The following is a 16,101-nucleotide window of genomic DNA, read 5'->3' on the forward strand; positions in this document are numbered from 1 at the left end:
CAAACAATGGAATGGGTTTAATACTGATCACGTGCAAAATCGTACAGACCAAATTGAGCCTGACTCGCCCATCACGATCATGAATTCTGGTCGCCTAAACATTTAGGCTACAATCCTATACACACTTACTGGGGACTAAACTCTAATGAAATCAAGTAACTGACTTCTGAGTAGACATGTACAAGGACTGAGAGGAAATGCACTCCAAAGTAGTCTCGTTCTAAGTTTGAAGCAATAAAAGGATTCATCCTTCATCAATGAGAATAATTTCTGTACACAGTGGCACACTGAGAAAAACAGAGCTGGGTGTGTTTTCTTTTTTAAAAAACAATGCCATTGCTTACATAGATCTTTCTGAGCGGAGGGCTTGGATTTATCAGGTACCGATGAATTAGAGTACACTGCAGCTCCTGGCACTGGTCCCAAAGAGATTTTGTGTTTCGGAGCTTCTAAAGAAGAAGACACAGCACCCCATCCTGCAGAGCCTGAGTCCATATCTCCGGAAGCTGGTGCCACGGAGCTGAAAGGCTGCTTCTCAGAAGCCGAAGGCTTTGAGGACTCAGATGTCTTGTCAACTATGGTCATTGTTCATCTCTGTAAAACAAAAGACAAAAACATCTCTTTGATGCATGGTAAGAACGTGGGAAGAGCCATGCCGGATCAGACCAGGAGTCCATCTAGTCCAGTACTCCTGTTCACACAGAGGCCAACCAGCTGTTGACCAGGGACCCACAAGCAGGATATGAGTTCAACAGCACCCTCCCCCCATGTTCCCCAGCAACTGCTGTACATATACTGCCTCTGATACTGGAGGTAGCACAAAGCCATCAGGACTAGTAGCCATTGATATCCTTCTCTTCCAGGAATTCATCCAAGCCATCCAAATTAGTGGCCATCGCTACATCTTGTGGTAGTGAATTCCATACTTTAACTACGCACTGTGTGAAGAAGCCCTTCCTTTTTCCTGTCCTGAATATCCCACCAATCAGCTTCATGAGATGACCCCATTGAGTTAGAAGAGAGACGGAGAAAAATGTCTCCCTATCTACTTTCTTCACACTATACATGATTTTGTACACCTTTAGGTAGAGGGGGCAATTCACTTTCAAGGTAAAAACAACAGTGGTTCTTTTCCTAAAAGAAGGCAAGTGAGCCAAAGGAATGTGAACCTCACACACAAAAGAAATGCTCCAGACCTTACATCACATGGTTCTCTAGGACCTTGGCTACAGCATTGCTTCTGGCATTCCCAGCCTTTTTTAATTTAATTTTACCAGCGATACCTCGTAAAAAACTCAGCTTGTGGTTGAATAATGACTATATTTGAAACCTGGTTCCCAATCACATATATCGATAAGAGGATTGTGAATGTACTTCCTGCAACAGCTTGTCTCTTTTTGGAATGACGTTCTTAGTTGGACAAAAAAAAATTGCCTGTACTCAAAAGGTATATGAGGAATATGAAGAAAATGGAACTGGACAATCCAAACGTGGTTGTGTTACATATGTTTAATAGCTCTGTATTATTATTTTTACTTCCAACATGGGGGGGGGGGGGAATCAATTGAAATAGAAGTTAAAAAAATCAATGGCAACGGTATTTCTCCTTAAACAGGAAGTATAAACCTGAACACACACTTTGGACAACAGAGATGCTATTGAAAGCCTTCTTGGGATTATGTTGAGTGATTCTGAAAGGTGTAAAAAATTTGGAGAGAATCCACTTTTTTTGTCTGAAGGAGATCCATGGAACAAAGACAGCCTTCTTTTCATCATCAGAATGCAAGCTGACATATAACATGCCATTTACATGGATCCAATATCCAGAGTACAAAGATTATGAATGGTACTGATAAGAACCATAATTTTCGTGCTTTCACTGCTGTTTTTAATAAAGCTGGTGAGTCAGAAGACTTTTTCCTCACAGCGATGGCTTCCTCTCTCCTGTCCACTACCAAATCAATCTACTGGCTTAGGAGATCTTCACACAATTGATCTTCCTTGGGGGTGGGGAGACCAAAAAGAACCTCATGCTGGCCAAGTTAAACAACGTGCTTTAAAAGGGATTTCAACTTACTTTTCTATTCCATATCTATGAGTTCCAATACTCTAAAGTTGCTTACAGAACATTTCAATTTTGTTACTCACTGTCCAGGCAACAAACATTGCCTATTTCTTCTATAAATAGGCACCTCTTCCCTTTCCCTGACCCATCTCCCTATTATTATTATTATTATTATTATTATTTATTTATATAGCACCATCAATGTACATGGTGCTATACAGAGTAAAACAGTAAATAGCAAGACCCTGCCGCATAGGCTTACATTCTAATAAAATCATAATAAAACAATAAGGAGGGGAAGAGAATGCAAACAGGCACAGGGTAGGGTAAACAGGCACTGGATAGGGTAAAACTAACAGTATAAAGTCAGAACAAAATCAAGTTAACTCACATTTTACTTTTTTATTTATTTTAAAAAGAATTTTTAATATGTATCAAGTCTTTAAATCTTTTTACTATTTTATTTCTTATGTTCACTGCCCCAGAATCTATTTTAAATATGGAGTGGCATGCCAATGTTGTAAATAAATAAATTAAATAAATTATCTTTCTTGAATCTCCCATCAATCGAGGGGACGACCTGATAGGGAGACAATTCTCTCTCTTTCAACTTTCTCCACGCCATTTCGAAGCTAAACAGTCCTAGACGGCGCAACCATTCTTCATAAGGGAGTTGCTCCAGTCCCTTGATCATTTTGGCTTCCCTTTTCTGCAGCTTTTCCAACTCTACAATGCCCTTCTTAGATGCGGTTACTGGAACTATACACAGTATTCCAAGATTTGTATAAGGGTATTATAATACAAGCAGTTATATTTTTGACTCCTTTCCTAATTATGCCGAACATGGAATTTGCCTTTTTTTTCACAGCAGCTCTACACTGGCTCAACATTTTCATTGAGCTGTTCCCTACAGCTCTAAGGTCTCTTTCTTGATCACTTACTGCTAGCTCAGATTTCATCAGTTTATATGTGAAGTAGGGAGTTTTTGCCCCCAAATGCATCACTTTACAGCTGTTTCCATTAAACCACATTTGCTATTTTGATGTCCGTTCACCTAGTTTGGAGACATACTTTTAGAGAGCTCTTCATAATCTCTTTTTGGGCAGTATCCAGCTATGTCATTCTGTTAGCACAAATTATGTTGCGCTAGTGGAATTAGGTTCTGAACTATGGGCAAGGGAAGAATCCAACTTAAGTTACATTTGCGGAAGCGGTTCTGCACATCTCTTGTGCAACGTGTCATGCAACTACTTTGCATCTGTTGTGCAATCGGTTGTACATTCTGCTGGTGCAGCTGGTTACGCAACTGCTCGCACCGTTGTGCAATGGGTTGTGCATCTAACTGCTTGCACAACTGGTTGTGCAAGTGTAATGGGCAAGCCCTGCGCAATGGGAAGATTCAGCGGAGCTCCGCTAATGCTATTTTGTTTGTGGTATGTCACTGTTAGATACTGTCCTGTGCTTTTACATCCCTCAATAATTTGGTGTCATCAACAAACTTGGCCACCTCACTGCTCATTCCTAATTCCAGATCATTTATGAACACGGTAAAAAGCACTGGTCTCATCACTCCAAATGACAGCCCAGATAGATGCGACAGCCAGGAGTGCCTACTATCAGCTTCAGCTGATATGCCAGCTGTGCTCCTTCTTGGAGTCAGAAGACCTAAAGACGGTGATGCACGCGCTGGTAACATCGAGGCTCGACTTCTGCAATGCGCTCTACATAGGGCTACCTGTGTGCCTAGTCCGGAAACTTCAACTAGTTCAAAATACGGCAGCCAGGTTGGTCACCGGTACACCTAGGGGTGACCACATTACACCAGTTTTAAAATCTCTTCACTGGCTGCTGATTAGTTTCCAGGCGAAGCACAAAGTGTTGGTTATTACCTTTAAAGCCCTACATGGTTTGGGTCCAGGCTACCTGCGGGATGGCCTTCTCCTGTACAATCCGCCCCGCGCACTCAGGTCCTCTGGGAAGAACTTCCTTCAGCCAGTCAAAACTAGGCTGACAGGTACTACCCAGAGGATCTTTTCCTCTGCTGCTCCCAGACAGTGGAACGGCCTGCTGGAGGAGATTCGTCAACTTAACAGCCTTTTAGCATTTAAGAAAACTATAAAGGCTGATCTCTTCCAGCAGGCCTATCCAGTGGAATTTTAGGATGCTTTTAGTATGTTTTTAGTAAGTTTTAATAATGTATATTGTGTTTGATTAATATTTTATGTATTTTATACTTGCTGTTGTTTCCCGCCTCGATCAGAAAGGAGAGGCAGATTATTATTATTATTATTACAGATCCCCCATGGGACTCCACTGTTTATATCCCTCCATTGCAATAATTTACATTTTATTCCTACTGCCCGCTTTCACCAGTTACTGATCCATAAGAGGACTTCTCCTCTCATTCCTTGACATCTAAGATTGCTCAGGAGTCTCTGTTGAGGGACTATTTCTGGAAATCCAAGTAAACAATGCTGCCTGTGGGATCACCCCATCCATATGTTTATTAACGCTCTCCAAAAATCCTAAAAGGTTAGTGAGACAGGACATAGCTTTGCAGAAGCCACGTGCTATGGCAGCTGTGTCTGACTTTAACTTGAGAAGGAATTGGGAGAACCATAAATATGGAAATGCTGCAATGCAGCACTGCCTTTCCAAGTTGGGACAATGCAGTACATTGCTATACGGTAGGGGAAAGAAAGAGCAAAGCATCCAGGTGGGCAAGCTGAGCAATGGGTAGGCAAAAGTAGCCTGGATACTTTGCTTTATTGCATATACTTTATCAATTTCACTTGCTAGTTTTGTTTAGCAGCAAATAAACATGGCTGCTTCATCCTCCATCTCGAGTCTTAATCCCAGCATTCCCCAGCCAACCATGCTGGCTGGGGTATGCTGGGAGTTGTAGGACAAAGAGGAAATGGATTCTTTTTAAAAACAGAACTTCACACAATGCATCCTTAAACTATTTAATTCTCTACCACAAGTTCTAGTGATCGCCGCTAATTTAGATGGCTTTAAAAGGGGATTAATCAAATTCATGGAGGATAAGGCTATCAACAGCTACTAGTCATGATGCCTACATGCTACCTGCAATATCGGAGGCAGATGCTGGGGAACATGGGCAGGAGAGTACTACTGCAGTCATGCCTTACTAGTGGGTTTCTTACAGGTAGCTGGTGAAAGAGATGGACTAGATGGACCCTCAGTCGGTTCCATCTTGGCTCTTACGTTATGTTCACAGCGGCTGTGATAAAAATGTAGACACAGGGTATACACACCTGTAAGAGCTCTAAGTAGTGGCTTTGCTTGTGAAATGTAGTACTATAGTGGCTTTGCTTGTGACTGTCTACCTTTGGGTCATATAAAACTAACTGGCTCATTAAGGCTAAGTATAAAATGCAGCCATCATAGTGCCGCATTTGTCCAACCTCTTGGAAACAGCAGCAGCACGACCATCAAGCTACTGGTGTAGCTTGCAATTCAACTGCTGTCATAGGCAATTGCTTCTTGCACCAGGAGAATGGCAAACTGCAAAGCTGGACTACAGGAACTATTATATTAATGCAATTAGTAATTTCTCAATGTCTCACCAGTGCAAAATCATTCAGGAGAGTTGGATGAAAGTGGAGAGAGGAAAGATCCAGCAGGCAGAAGGATCCCAGGCCAATGACAAGAGTGGCTGCAGGGGCTACTATAGCCTTTACTAAAGTACAGCTTTCCCTAACCTGGTGCTTTCCAGATGTTTTGGACTACAACTCCCAGCATTCGTAACCATTGGCTATGCTGGCTGGGGCTAATAGGAACTGAAGTCCAAAATGTCTAGAGAGCACTAGGTTGGGGAAGGCTGCTGTAGTAACTCTATACTTACTGCAAAATCTTTAGTCACTAAAACATCCCTAAATGCCCAATCAACAAGCAGACTCAGGGCCAGATTAACACAAAGCAAGAGTATGGCTGATTGTGGCTGGGAACTGATGAATACTGGAAGTTTTTCACACATAGGCGTTTAAATAAAGTAGATTTAACTGCCTTCATTGTGCTCTAAAACCACAAATTCTCAGAAGTCCTTATTAAATCAGTTTCCTTTCAGAATTATAGGGCTCAAATTACCAAAATTGCCCAATAGCATAACAAAATCACACCCCATCTCTGTGCCAACACTAAACACACTCAATTATTTACTCATTTCCTGTGTGTGCGTGTTTGCTCTTAATCTGAATAGCAATGAAAGCAGAGTGCATCTTAAACATAATTCTCTCCTTCCCATTAACTAGAAGAAGGTACAATGCGGAAAGGGGAGAGGGCAAACGTAGAGTCTAGAGTCAAGAAGCCCTCATTTTACAAAGAAGTCAATTACACAATTGCAGGGCAGGAGTTCACTTGGAAGTCATCTAGCAGATTTGTTTATAGCAGAAAAGAAGCGATGAACACAGCAGCCAAAATTCATTTGGACAACAGTAAACTACAGTCTAAGTACATCACTGCAGAGGTGCCTGGAGCGAACCCTAGTAATAAAAGACAACTCTGAACTGTCAACTGCTCAGATAAGATTATCCACCAATGAACACAGATGCAAACGCAAACAAAGACTACGTTCTACTGAGTGGCTGCGGAGGGGTGGGAGAGAGGTTTTTTTTCCCCATCTTCACTCCTCTACAAAACAAGGGTGCTTCACCACCACTTGTGAAATGTGACAATAACAGGCAAAGAAAAGAATGGCACAAAACTAAGAGCATGAAAAGAAATGCTACAGCATGTTGGCTGTAACTCAAATGTTTATAGAAGAACTCTCCTTTTATAAAGGGGTGACTGTCAAAAATGTTGCCAACAAGGCAATAAGAGGAAGATATTATTGTTAGTATTATTATTATTTATGGGTCAATGCCACCCACCTAGTTGTTATTGTTATTATTATCATCATCATCATAGAATAGCAGAGTTGGAAGGGGCCTACAAGGCCATCGAGTCCAACCCCCTGCTCAATGCAGGAATCAATATTTATATACCACTCAATTATCTAACACAGATTCCAGAGGAATGAACATTGGTATAAAAAGTAAAAGAAGACTAAAAAAGAAAATTAAAAATGTTAAATTTAAAAACAAAGGAAGCAGAAAAACAGTGGCCAGTCAGTTCAGGAAGGCTTCTCGAAACAATTGTTTTCAGGAGGCACCGGAAGCAGCCTAGTGTTGGTGCCTGCCTGACCTGTAGGGGCAGTGTTCCACAGAGAAGGAAGGGGCCACCACACTGAAGGCTCTTCTCCAGATGGATTCCAATTGGGCCATAGGTCCATGTGGAACCTCCAGGAGCATGGCCTCTGATGGTAAGGGAGAAGGCGCTCTCTCAGTAAGCATTACACAAGTCCCCCTCAAATGCATGGATGGTATTTACTCCATTTGGCTGCAATCTTATATAGAATTACTTGGGAGCAGGCCCTATTAAACACAGGGGGGGTCTAACTCCCAACTTAACATGCCTATGATAGGGCTGTCTGTATTCTAATAAGGAGGAATCAGCTTTAATATGAAAGGTTTCTGACCCAAACTTTGAAGAATGCTTAGGCTACTAAACTCACATGTACCTGCTGTTACGTTCTCAGAATAAATCAGGAGGGGGCGGAAAAGGCCATCTGGTGAATTTATATATTGTGTTGATATATCATCTCATTTATAACATTTGTAACACCTCAAAGCAACATTTGTAACACTTACATGCTACCTTTTTGTTATGAAGCTCAAGACATTGTACAGCCAGGGCAGGCAACTTGGTGCCTTCCAGATTTTTGTAGACTACAACTCCCATAAACCCCAGCCAGCATGGCCAATGGTCAGGGATTATGGGAGTTGAATTCAAAACATCTGGAGGGCACCTGGTGTACATGATCCCACCCCCCTGGACAAATTTATCCTCACAACAACTCTGTGAGGTTTGCTAGGCTGAGAGACTGTGAGTAGCACAAGGTCACGCTTGAGCTTCATAGCCAATTTGGGATTTGAGACTGGATTTCCTTACTCTAGCCCAGCCTTTGCCAACCTGATGCCTCCATATGTTTTGGTATTTGGAGAAGACATAATAGAGACAGGGAAAGGTTTATGGGTAGAAATTAACAAGGCTTTTCAGTTGCTTTTACTTCTTCTACATACCTCGCGTGCTTAATTCCAGTTAGCCTGCCTTTCTTTCCACCAAACCCATTATAGTATTTCATTAGGACCACGTCACAAAGGACAAATGTAGGGAAAAGCATGTTTATCAAATTATGCATAACACACACAATCAAAACAAGCCACATAGAACAGCCCATGGGTTATTTGAGGGTTGTTTAATCCTCCAACAAAACAAGCCGCTTGGGTTCAGATGACACAATAAGCTGAGGCTGGGCAGTGATTATGCAAATCTCAGCCAGCACACACCACAGTTCACAACAAGCCACTGTGGCTTGTTTTGGTTGCGCAAACTGGGTCGATGATTGGGATCACACAGCACAACACACTACATTCAAGGTTTTATGTGGATTGAGTGTCGGTTATCAGTGAACCATGGCTTTGTATAAACCTAGCCGCTCTAACAAGCCATGGTTTGTTAACCATGAACAATTCACAACCCAACAACTAACCGTTGGTTCTCTTCATAGGTTATTTGTGATTAACAAACCATGGTTGTTAGAGCAGCTGGGTTTATACAAAACAACCCACACTTCGACCCATACTCAAACTTGGGTGTGGGTTGTCGTGTTGTGTGAACCCAGGCCAATGTGTCCTTCCAGAGGCTCCCCGCCATGCATACATGTGGCAGATATATTTGCACATACTCATCACATATAGAGCACACACACCTTTTCCTATATGAAGCTAGGAAGATTATCAATATGTGAACTCTAATTTCAATTGGACTGACTGGGTTTTTTTTTGGTGAAATTGCAGAGAGCCTCACCACTGCACTTCAAAAACTCCCTAAAATTAAAGCAGCACATTGATCTGTAAAAATCTGATCACATAATTATGAAGGGACTACAAGGATCATCTAGCCCAGCCTTTCTCAACCTGGGGCGCTCCAGATGTGTTGGACTACAACTCCCAGAATGCCCCAGCCGTCCAACACATCTGGAGTGCCCCAGGTTGAGAACCACTGATCTAGCCCAACCCTCTACAATGTGCAGGAAAACCAATTAAACCATCCATGAAAGGTCTTACAACTACTATACAAAGCAAGCAGTATAGAATGTTAACCTAAGTAATATTAGAAACAAAACATTGCAGGGGACAACCTATATGCCTTTTAAATACCTTCAATGAAATATCTCAGTCAGTTACAAGATGCTTTTAAAATGTACTTACTATTAACACAGGTACAGACTGCAGAACTACAAAAGGAGCGATATTTTTTATAATCCATATTGCAGGCAGGCAGGACGAATGGATCAAGTACATCTTTGAACCAGTAACATTTAGCAACCTGTTACTGTCATGAGCCTCCCATTAAAAACTTAGAATTATTTTAGAGACACAGATATTTAAGAATGTGAACTTCCAGCAATTCTTAAAGAGTTTTGTTTAAAGAATTACTTAGATTCAGAAGCTCTCTGCAGTACCCCACCCCATCACTTCTTTCTAAACTGATTTATTATGCAAACTTCTAGTTTCCTGCCTGCCCCCTCCCAAAACTGCTAGTCTTGTGCTTGAATCCTTTCATTTCACTATGGTCTTTCAAACAAGTTAACATATTCCATTCCACACACACCCCAATTTACTTGCAAGAGAAGCACTGTGTGTTTCAAGAATGCCTTTAAGATAGGTTTGTGTTTGTAATATTATACATTCAGAGCATCATTTATGGTAAGACAACCTAATGTTTCCAGCTACACAACCAATAAAACAGCCTTAAAGCAGCCTTTGAGATGGGGGCGGGGGGCGTGGTGATCGGTCAGTACACACAGAAAGAGCAATATCTGCAAAAGGTCTGTCTCCCGTTACTCCAGAAATTAATATTACTGAAGGCAGAAGCATTTGATACATTCTTCCCTGGGGAGTACGGATCCTGCGAGGAACGGAAGAAGCATATTGATAGTCATTTCCACCACTCTACAACTCGGGAATCTATTGTGTTGGGGCTATGATATCATTCACGCGGCCTGGATGTCAACATGTCACACAGCCAGCGTGCGTACAAAAAAAATGTTCATGCGGGGAGACAAGATTCACCACCCTTGTTCAAGCCCAGCAAACGCTGCTGCAGCACGTCTACCCTGATGGGGGAAAGGGGCGAACGTGAGAGAAAAGGTGGGCGCACAAACTCGGCCTAGAAGCAACAGAAAAGCTAAAAGCAGCGGCTTCTGTTTATTCCAATCCCCACCACATCAAGGCAAGATTCCCAGACACAAGGGGAGGAAAGAGAAGGGACTGTAAGGGAATCGCTCATTTGAGAGGCAGTGTCCATGGCAACGAAGCAAGGGAAGTAACACAGTAAGAGAATGACAAGAGACTTCGAAACCCACCCCCTTCCACAGCGAGGGGAGGGTATATGTCAACAGGGGCAACAGAAAGGAATGGCAAAACCTTACAAAAGAGAGATCAGACGAATTAACGGGGTGAAGAAAAATAGTATAGGCTGTTCACAAATAAGGTGATGGGGTGGGTGGGGAGAAGAAGTGGTACGTGATGTGTGGGAACCAATGTATGGAATACTGTGTGGCGTGGAGGTAAAGAAGATGTGCACAAAAACTGAGAAAGTGGGGAAACAAGTTAGAAGTCTTCTGACAGCCAGGGGAAGAAGAGGGGCGTACACATGCAAACACACAGGCCTCCCAAATCAGATGTGTGTATATACGCACACTTCCAAGGCAAAACAAACCTATGTGTATGTTTCATAGACACACACACAGCAAAAGCAAACTTTATATAAATGTTTGTACAAGGCATCAGATGTGTGTACACAAAGTGATAAACAAATACACAATATACACACTGCAAAAACTAACTTTTGGGCATATAACACCAGTGTGTGTATACACAGTTACAAAGACATATATAAGATACATATACATTTCCAGTGGGGGAGGTGTGTATTGCACACAGACACCTCTCACCCCAAAACCATAGAAGGACCGAAAACGGCTGGGGGAAATTTTACAAGCTCTTCACATACACACACACACAAAGCAACCTCCCACACACACAGCAAAGAAAAACACACAACAGACATCTCACAATATCTCACCAGCTGTCTCCCCAAAACAGACCTTCCCCCTCCCCTGGGGGGGGGGGGGCATGATCCACACCAAACCCTTTATCATGGAGGTGTGGGAAAGACAGCAGGATGGCTCAAAAGCAAACATAGCTGTGGTGGCCATGAGTGGGGGGGACAGACCCAAATCCATATTAACGGAATATCTTTATTAGCCAAACTATGTATCATGGGGGTTTGGGTAGAAAGAGAAAGTAGGATGGCTAAAAAGCAAACGTATCCCTGGTTGGCTATGGGGGTGGGGTGGGGTGGGGTGAATCTAAAATCCACATTAGTGGAATACTAATATTCCACTAATTTAGTAGGCCAGCCAAAACAGGCCTTTTTTAAAAAAAAAATGTGCAAGCTTTTGAGATCTCCAGGTCTCTTCATCAGGTAAGACGTTACAAAAATCAGATGCGGTGGGGGGCGGGAGAGAAAGCGGGCTGGGAGAAGGGAATGGGGAGAAGGAAGAAAAAGGGTGGTGGTGGTGGTGTCCTCAGTAGAAATGGGTGGGGTGGGCTGTGATGGTGGTGGTGGTGGTGGTGGGGAAGCGAGACAAGGAGGCCACTGGCAGTGGGCGGGGCGGGGCCAGGACACGCATGGGCCTAGTGGGGCGGGAAGGAGAAAGAGCCGGGAGAGGCGGCGGCGGCGGCGGCGGCAGGGGCGCTCCCACCTCAGCAGGGGGGCGGGAACGGGCCGCGCCGAGCAGCGCAGGCCGGGAAGAAGAGGCGGCGGCGGCGGCGGCGGCCTAGCTCGGCTCCCTTCCCCGCCCGGCTTCCTCTCCTTCCCGCTCTCCTCAGCCCTTCCAATTACCTGGGTCGGCGCTGCCGGGTCCCTTTTCGCCTCAGCCCGCCCGCTCCGCCTCCGCCTCCTGCTCCTGCTTGGCCCGTGTCGGGGAACAATGACGTCCCCCGCTCCGCCCGGCCTCCTGCATCCGGGGCCCCGGCAGGCCGGCGCGGCTCTGGGTCACACAGGGACCAGCACCGCCCTCCCTCGCTCGCTCGCTCGCTCCGATGGGGGCCGCCAGGGGGCGCTGCGGCCGGCGGCGTCTCGCGGGAGGGAGGGAGGGGGGTGGAGAAAAGCAAAGCCAGGGGGCGGGGCGGGGGCACGGCGGAACTGCCGGCGCTCCTAGGGGCCGTCGGCAAAGGGACTGGAGCGGCGCAGGCGCAGTGGCTACCGCGGCCGCCAGGGGCAGTCGTCAAATGCCCAGCCGCGCCCGCGCCCGCGCCGAACGCAGCCGCCTCGCTTGCGGCTGTTGTAACGGGGTGGTGGTGTTTCTAGCAGCGAGTGACCTACTCAGGAGTAAGCCTCGTTGAGTTCAGCGGGAATTACTCCTAGATAACTGGCAGGCAGGCAGGCAAGCAAGCAAGCAAGGAATCTCGCGCTCTCCAGAGGTTTTGGACTACAACCCCCATCAGCCCCAGCCAGCAAGGCCGATGGTCAGGGATCACAAGTCCTTTTTCTCAAGGACTGATAGATACCGATCCAGAGTCTTGGTCCATCCCGCCTGGTATCTCAAGGTTCCTTCCCCAGATTCCTGCAGGTAAGGCAGTGCTGTATTGTAATGGGGTCAATCTCAGATCCTCATTCCAGCACGAAGTCAACTGGGTGAGCCTGAAGCAATCCCCATCCCTTAGCTTAATCTACCTCACAGGATTGTTGTGATGACAAAAATGGGAACTATGTCCTGAACTCCCCAGACAAAGGGCAGGAGATACAGAGATCTGGTTTGCGCATGCTAATCCATGGTTTGTTGCCCTACCCAGGATTTGTCTTCAGGAGAACAAACCCAGGTTTGTTTTATCAGTTCCTGGGTTGTTTCCCTTCTCCTTTGCCCACTCCCTCCCTGTATCCCAAATGCCTTTGTGGCACTATATGTTCTTTTTTCCCTGTTCTTTTTTACCATCCTTGCCCACCACCTCTGTAACCTGGTAATACAACCCATGAGCAACCCATGCTTCTGGGTTCACACATAACAGTCCATAGTTTAAACAATCCAGACTTCATAACCCAATAATAAACCATGCGTTTTCTTTCTGGGTTGTTCATGGCTTATTAGCACAGCTGGGTTCAGAAACGCAACAACCCAGAATTCAATAATAGGTTAGCGTAATGTGCAAACTCAGCCAGTATCTTGAGAATGAGTCTAAACTGCAGACCTCATGGCCATAACATCTGGTCTAATTTTTGTACTTTTGGGGTTACTCTCTGACCCTGCTTTTTGCACCATTCTAGCCTTATAAAGGCTATGGGGCGGTATATAAATGTAATTAAATAAATAAATAAATAAATTATAAAGAATTTTGGAGAACTTGAAAGCTTGCACACTTTTTTTGTGGCTTTTTGATTGGTCCTAATAAAAGTATTATTTTATTGCCCAACATGGATTTTGTATTTCTCCCATTGACTTCAATGTGGTGGTGGGGAGTCACCCACACATTATGTCATGTTTTTCTGTCCATTTTTTTTAAAAAAAATCTAAAATCACAACCTTTACAACCTTTAATTATCTAACAAATTAAACTTCTAGTGGTGATATTCTTCCAACATTACAGCAGTCATCATGTTGACTGTGGGAATGCTGTGGATGTAATATATCTTGACTTCAGCAAAGCTTTTGACAAAGTGCCCCATGATATTCTGATTAACAAACTAGCTAAAAGTGTGCTAGATGGAACAACTATTAGGTGGATTCACAGTTGGCTACAGAATCAGACTCAAAGAGTGCTTATCAACGGATCCTTCTCAAACTGGGGGGAGGTAACGAGTGGGGCACCGCAGGGCCCAGTGCTGTTGAACATTTTTATTAATGATTTGGAGGAAGAGGTGCAGGAAATGCTTATCAAATTTGCAGATGACATAAAATTGGGTGGGATAGCTAATACCCTGGAAGACGGAAACAAACTTCAAAGTGATCTTGATAGGCTGGAGTGCTGCTGGGCTAAAAACAACAGAATGAAATTTAATAGGGATAAATGCCAAGTTCTACATCTAGGAAATAGAAACCAAATGCACAGTTACAAGATGGGGGATACTTGGCTCAGCAATACTACAAACGAGAAGGATCTTGGAGTTGTTGTAGAAAACAAGCTGAATATGAGCCAACAGTGCGATATGGCTGCAAGAAAGGCAAATGCTATTTTGGGCTGCATTAATAGAAGTATAGCTTCCAAATCGTATGAGGTACTGGTTCCTCTCTATTCGGCCCTGGTTAGGCCTCATCTAGAGTATTGTGTCCAGTTCTGGGCTCCACAATTCAAGAAGGATGCACACAAGCTGGAGCATGTTCAGTGGAGGGCAACCAGGATGATCAGGGGTCTGGAAACAAAGCCCTATGAAGAGAGACTGAGACAACTGGGCATGTTTAGCCTGGAGAAGAGAAGATTGAGGGGAGACATGATAGCACTCTTCAAATACTTGAAAGGTTGTCACACAGAGGAGGGCCAGGATCTCTTCTCCATCATCCCAGAGTGCAGGACAGGGAATAATGAGCTGAAGTTACAGGAAGTCCGATTCCAGCTGGACATTACAAAAAACTTCCTGACTGTTAGAACAGTACGACAATGGAACCAGTTACCTAGGGAGGTTGTGGGCTCTCCCACACTAGAGGCCTTCAAGAGGCAGCTGGACAACCATTTGTCAGGTATGCTTTAGGGTGGATTCCTGCATTGAGCAGGGGGTTGGACTCGATGGCCTTGTAGGCCCCTTCCAACTCTACTATTCTATGATTGTATGATCAACACGAAAGTTTCAGAACAGTTTGATTTCAAACCAAACCAGTTTCTTCTCCTTTATCATTAACACAAGTGAAGGGATGAAACAGTTTCCCCACCACCCTCAATGGGGCAAATCATTTTAGCTGCAAATGTTTCCAAGTTTTGAAGGAAAAAAATCTGTACAATTATTCAATGGGTCCTTGCCAAGCTATAAGGTCATTGAGAAGGTAGAGATGTACCATGTTTGATGACTAGCAGAGATAAGTGACACCCTGCTGAACCAGCTCTATGGATGTCCCAAAATTCTTTATTACACAAGAATCTCAATATAAGGGGGGGGGGGAGATTTTGAGCTTGAGGATACAGCAAAAATTCAGACCTTCCAAAACAGAGCACTTCCAAATGTCTAAAAATAGGATCCAGCAGGCACACTCTTTGAAAGCGGAAGGGTTTTGACTGGATAAAAAGCTTTTCTATGAAGTCAAGGAAAAGCGCGTTGACTGAAAACATCAAGGTGAACAGGAATATCCATACTGAATTTCTATAATAGGTCATGAAAAGATACAAGCCATTAGCCGTAGTGTTCAATTACTGGGACCTGCAAAAGATATGTCCTAATTAGTCATCTCTCAGTTTGGTACCAGCTAGTCCCTAGACTCTCCAGGGCTTACAGAAACGGATGCCCCCATTAGCTTGACACAGATGTCTACTGAGTAAAGTACTGCTTGTCTTAGACTTGCTTGGAAACATGCACACACATCAGTGGCCATCTTTTCTTTGTTGGCTGAAGGATGAAGATCCAAAAATTCACAATCAGGACTTTAAGTCTGCAACATACCTGAGAGTAGTCATATATAGGATTGTACTTTAAGGTATAGTAACAGATTTTAAAAAACACACACACACACCTTTTAACAGTAGTAATGCCTTTATTGTTTTAGCTGGTTTAGAGGACTTTGGGAGTATTTACACCTAGTATTTCTCATTACAGTATGTTTAACATTGTTTCTCATTGGTATTTTTAATGTGCGCATTCCCATAGGAATCGGAGACATGGAAACTGCAAAATTCTCTTGTCCTTTCTTTTTTACTGCCAGT

The 16,101-nt window shown here is 43.9% G+C and overlaps 1 protein-coding gene across 2 annotated transcripts in view; it reads right to left on the minus strand.

Moving 5' to 3' along the window:
• USP42 (ubiquitin specific peptidase 42) overlaps positions 1–12,207 on the minus strand; it is a 38,866-nt gene extending 26,659 nt beyond the window's left edge. For both annotated transcript variants that reach the window (XM_063142922.1, XM_063142923.1), the window contains exons 1-2: positions 12,101–12,207; positions 345–594 (exon numbers count right to left, since the gene is read on the minus strand). In XM_063142922.1, the coding sequence (XP_062998992.1) occupies positions 345–585 (241 nt within the window). In that variant the 5' untranslated portion in view covers positions 586–594; positions 12,101–12,207. The remainder of the gene's footprint in view (positions 1–344; positions 595–12,100) is intronic.
• Between the last annotated feature and the right edge of the window lie 3,894 nt (positions 12,208–16,101).

The sequence above is a fragment of the Elgaria multicarinata genome, chromosome 17 (assembly GCF_023053635.1).
Source record: "Elgaria multicarinata webbii isolate HBS135686 ecotype San Diego chromosome 17, rElgMul1.1.pri, whole genome shotgun sequence".
Classification (NCBI taxonomy): domain Eukaryota; kingdom Metazoa; phylum Chordata; class Lepidosauria; order Squamata; family Anguidae; genus Elgaria; species Elgaria multicarinata.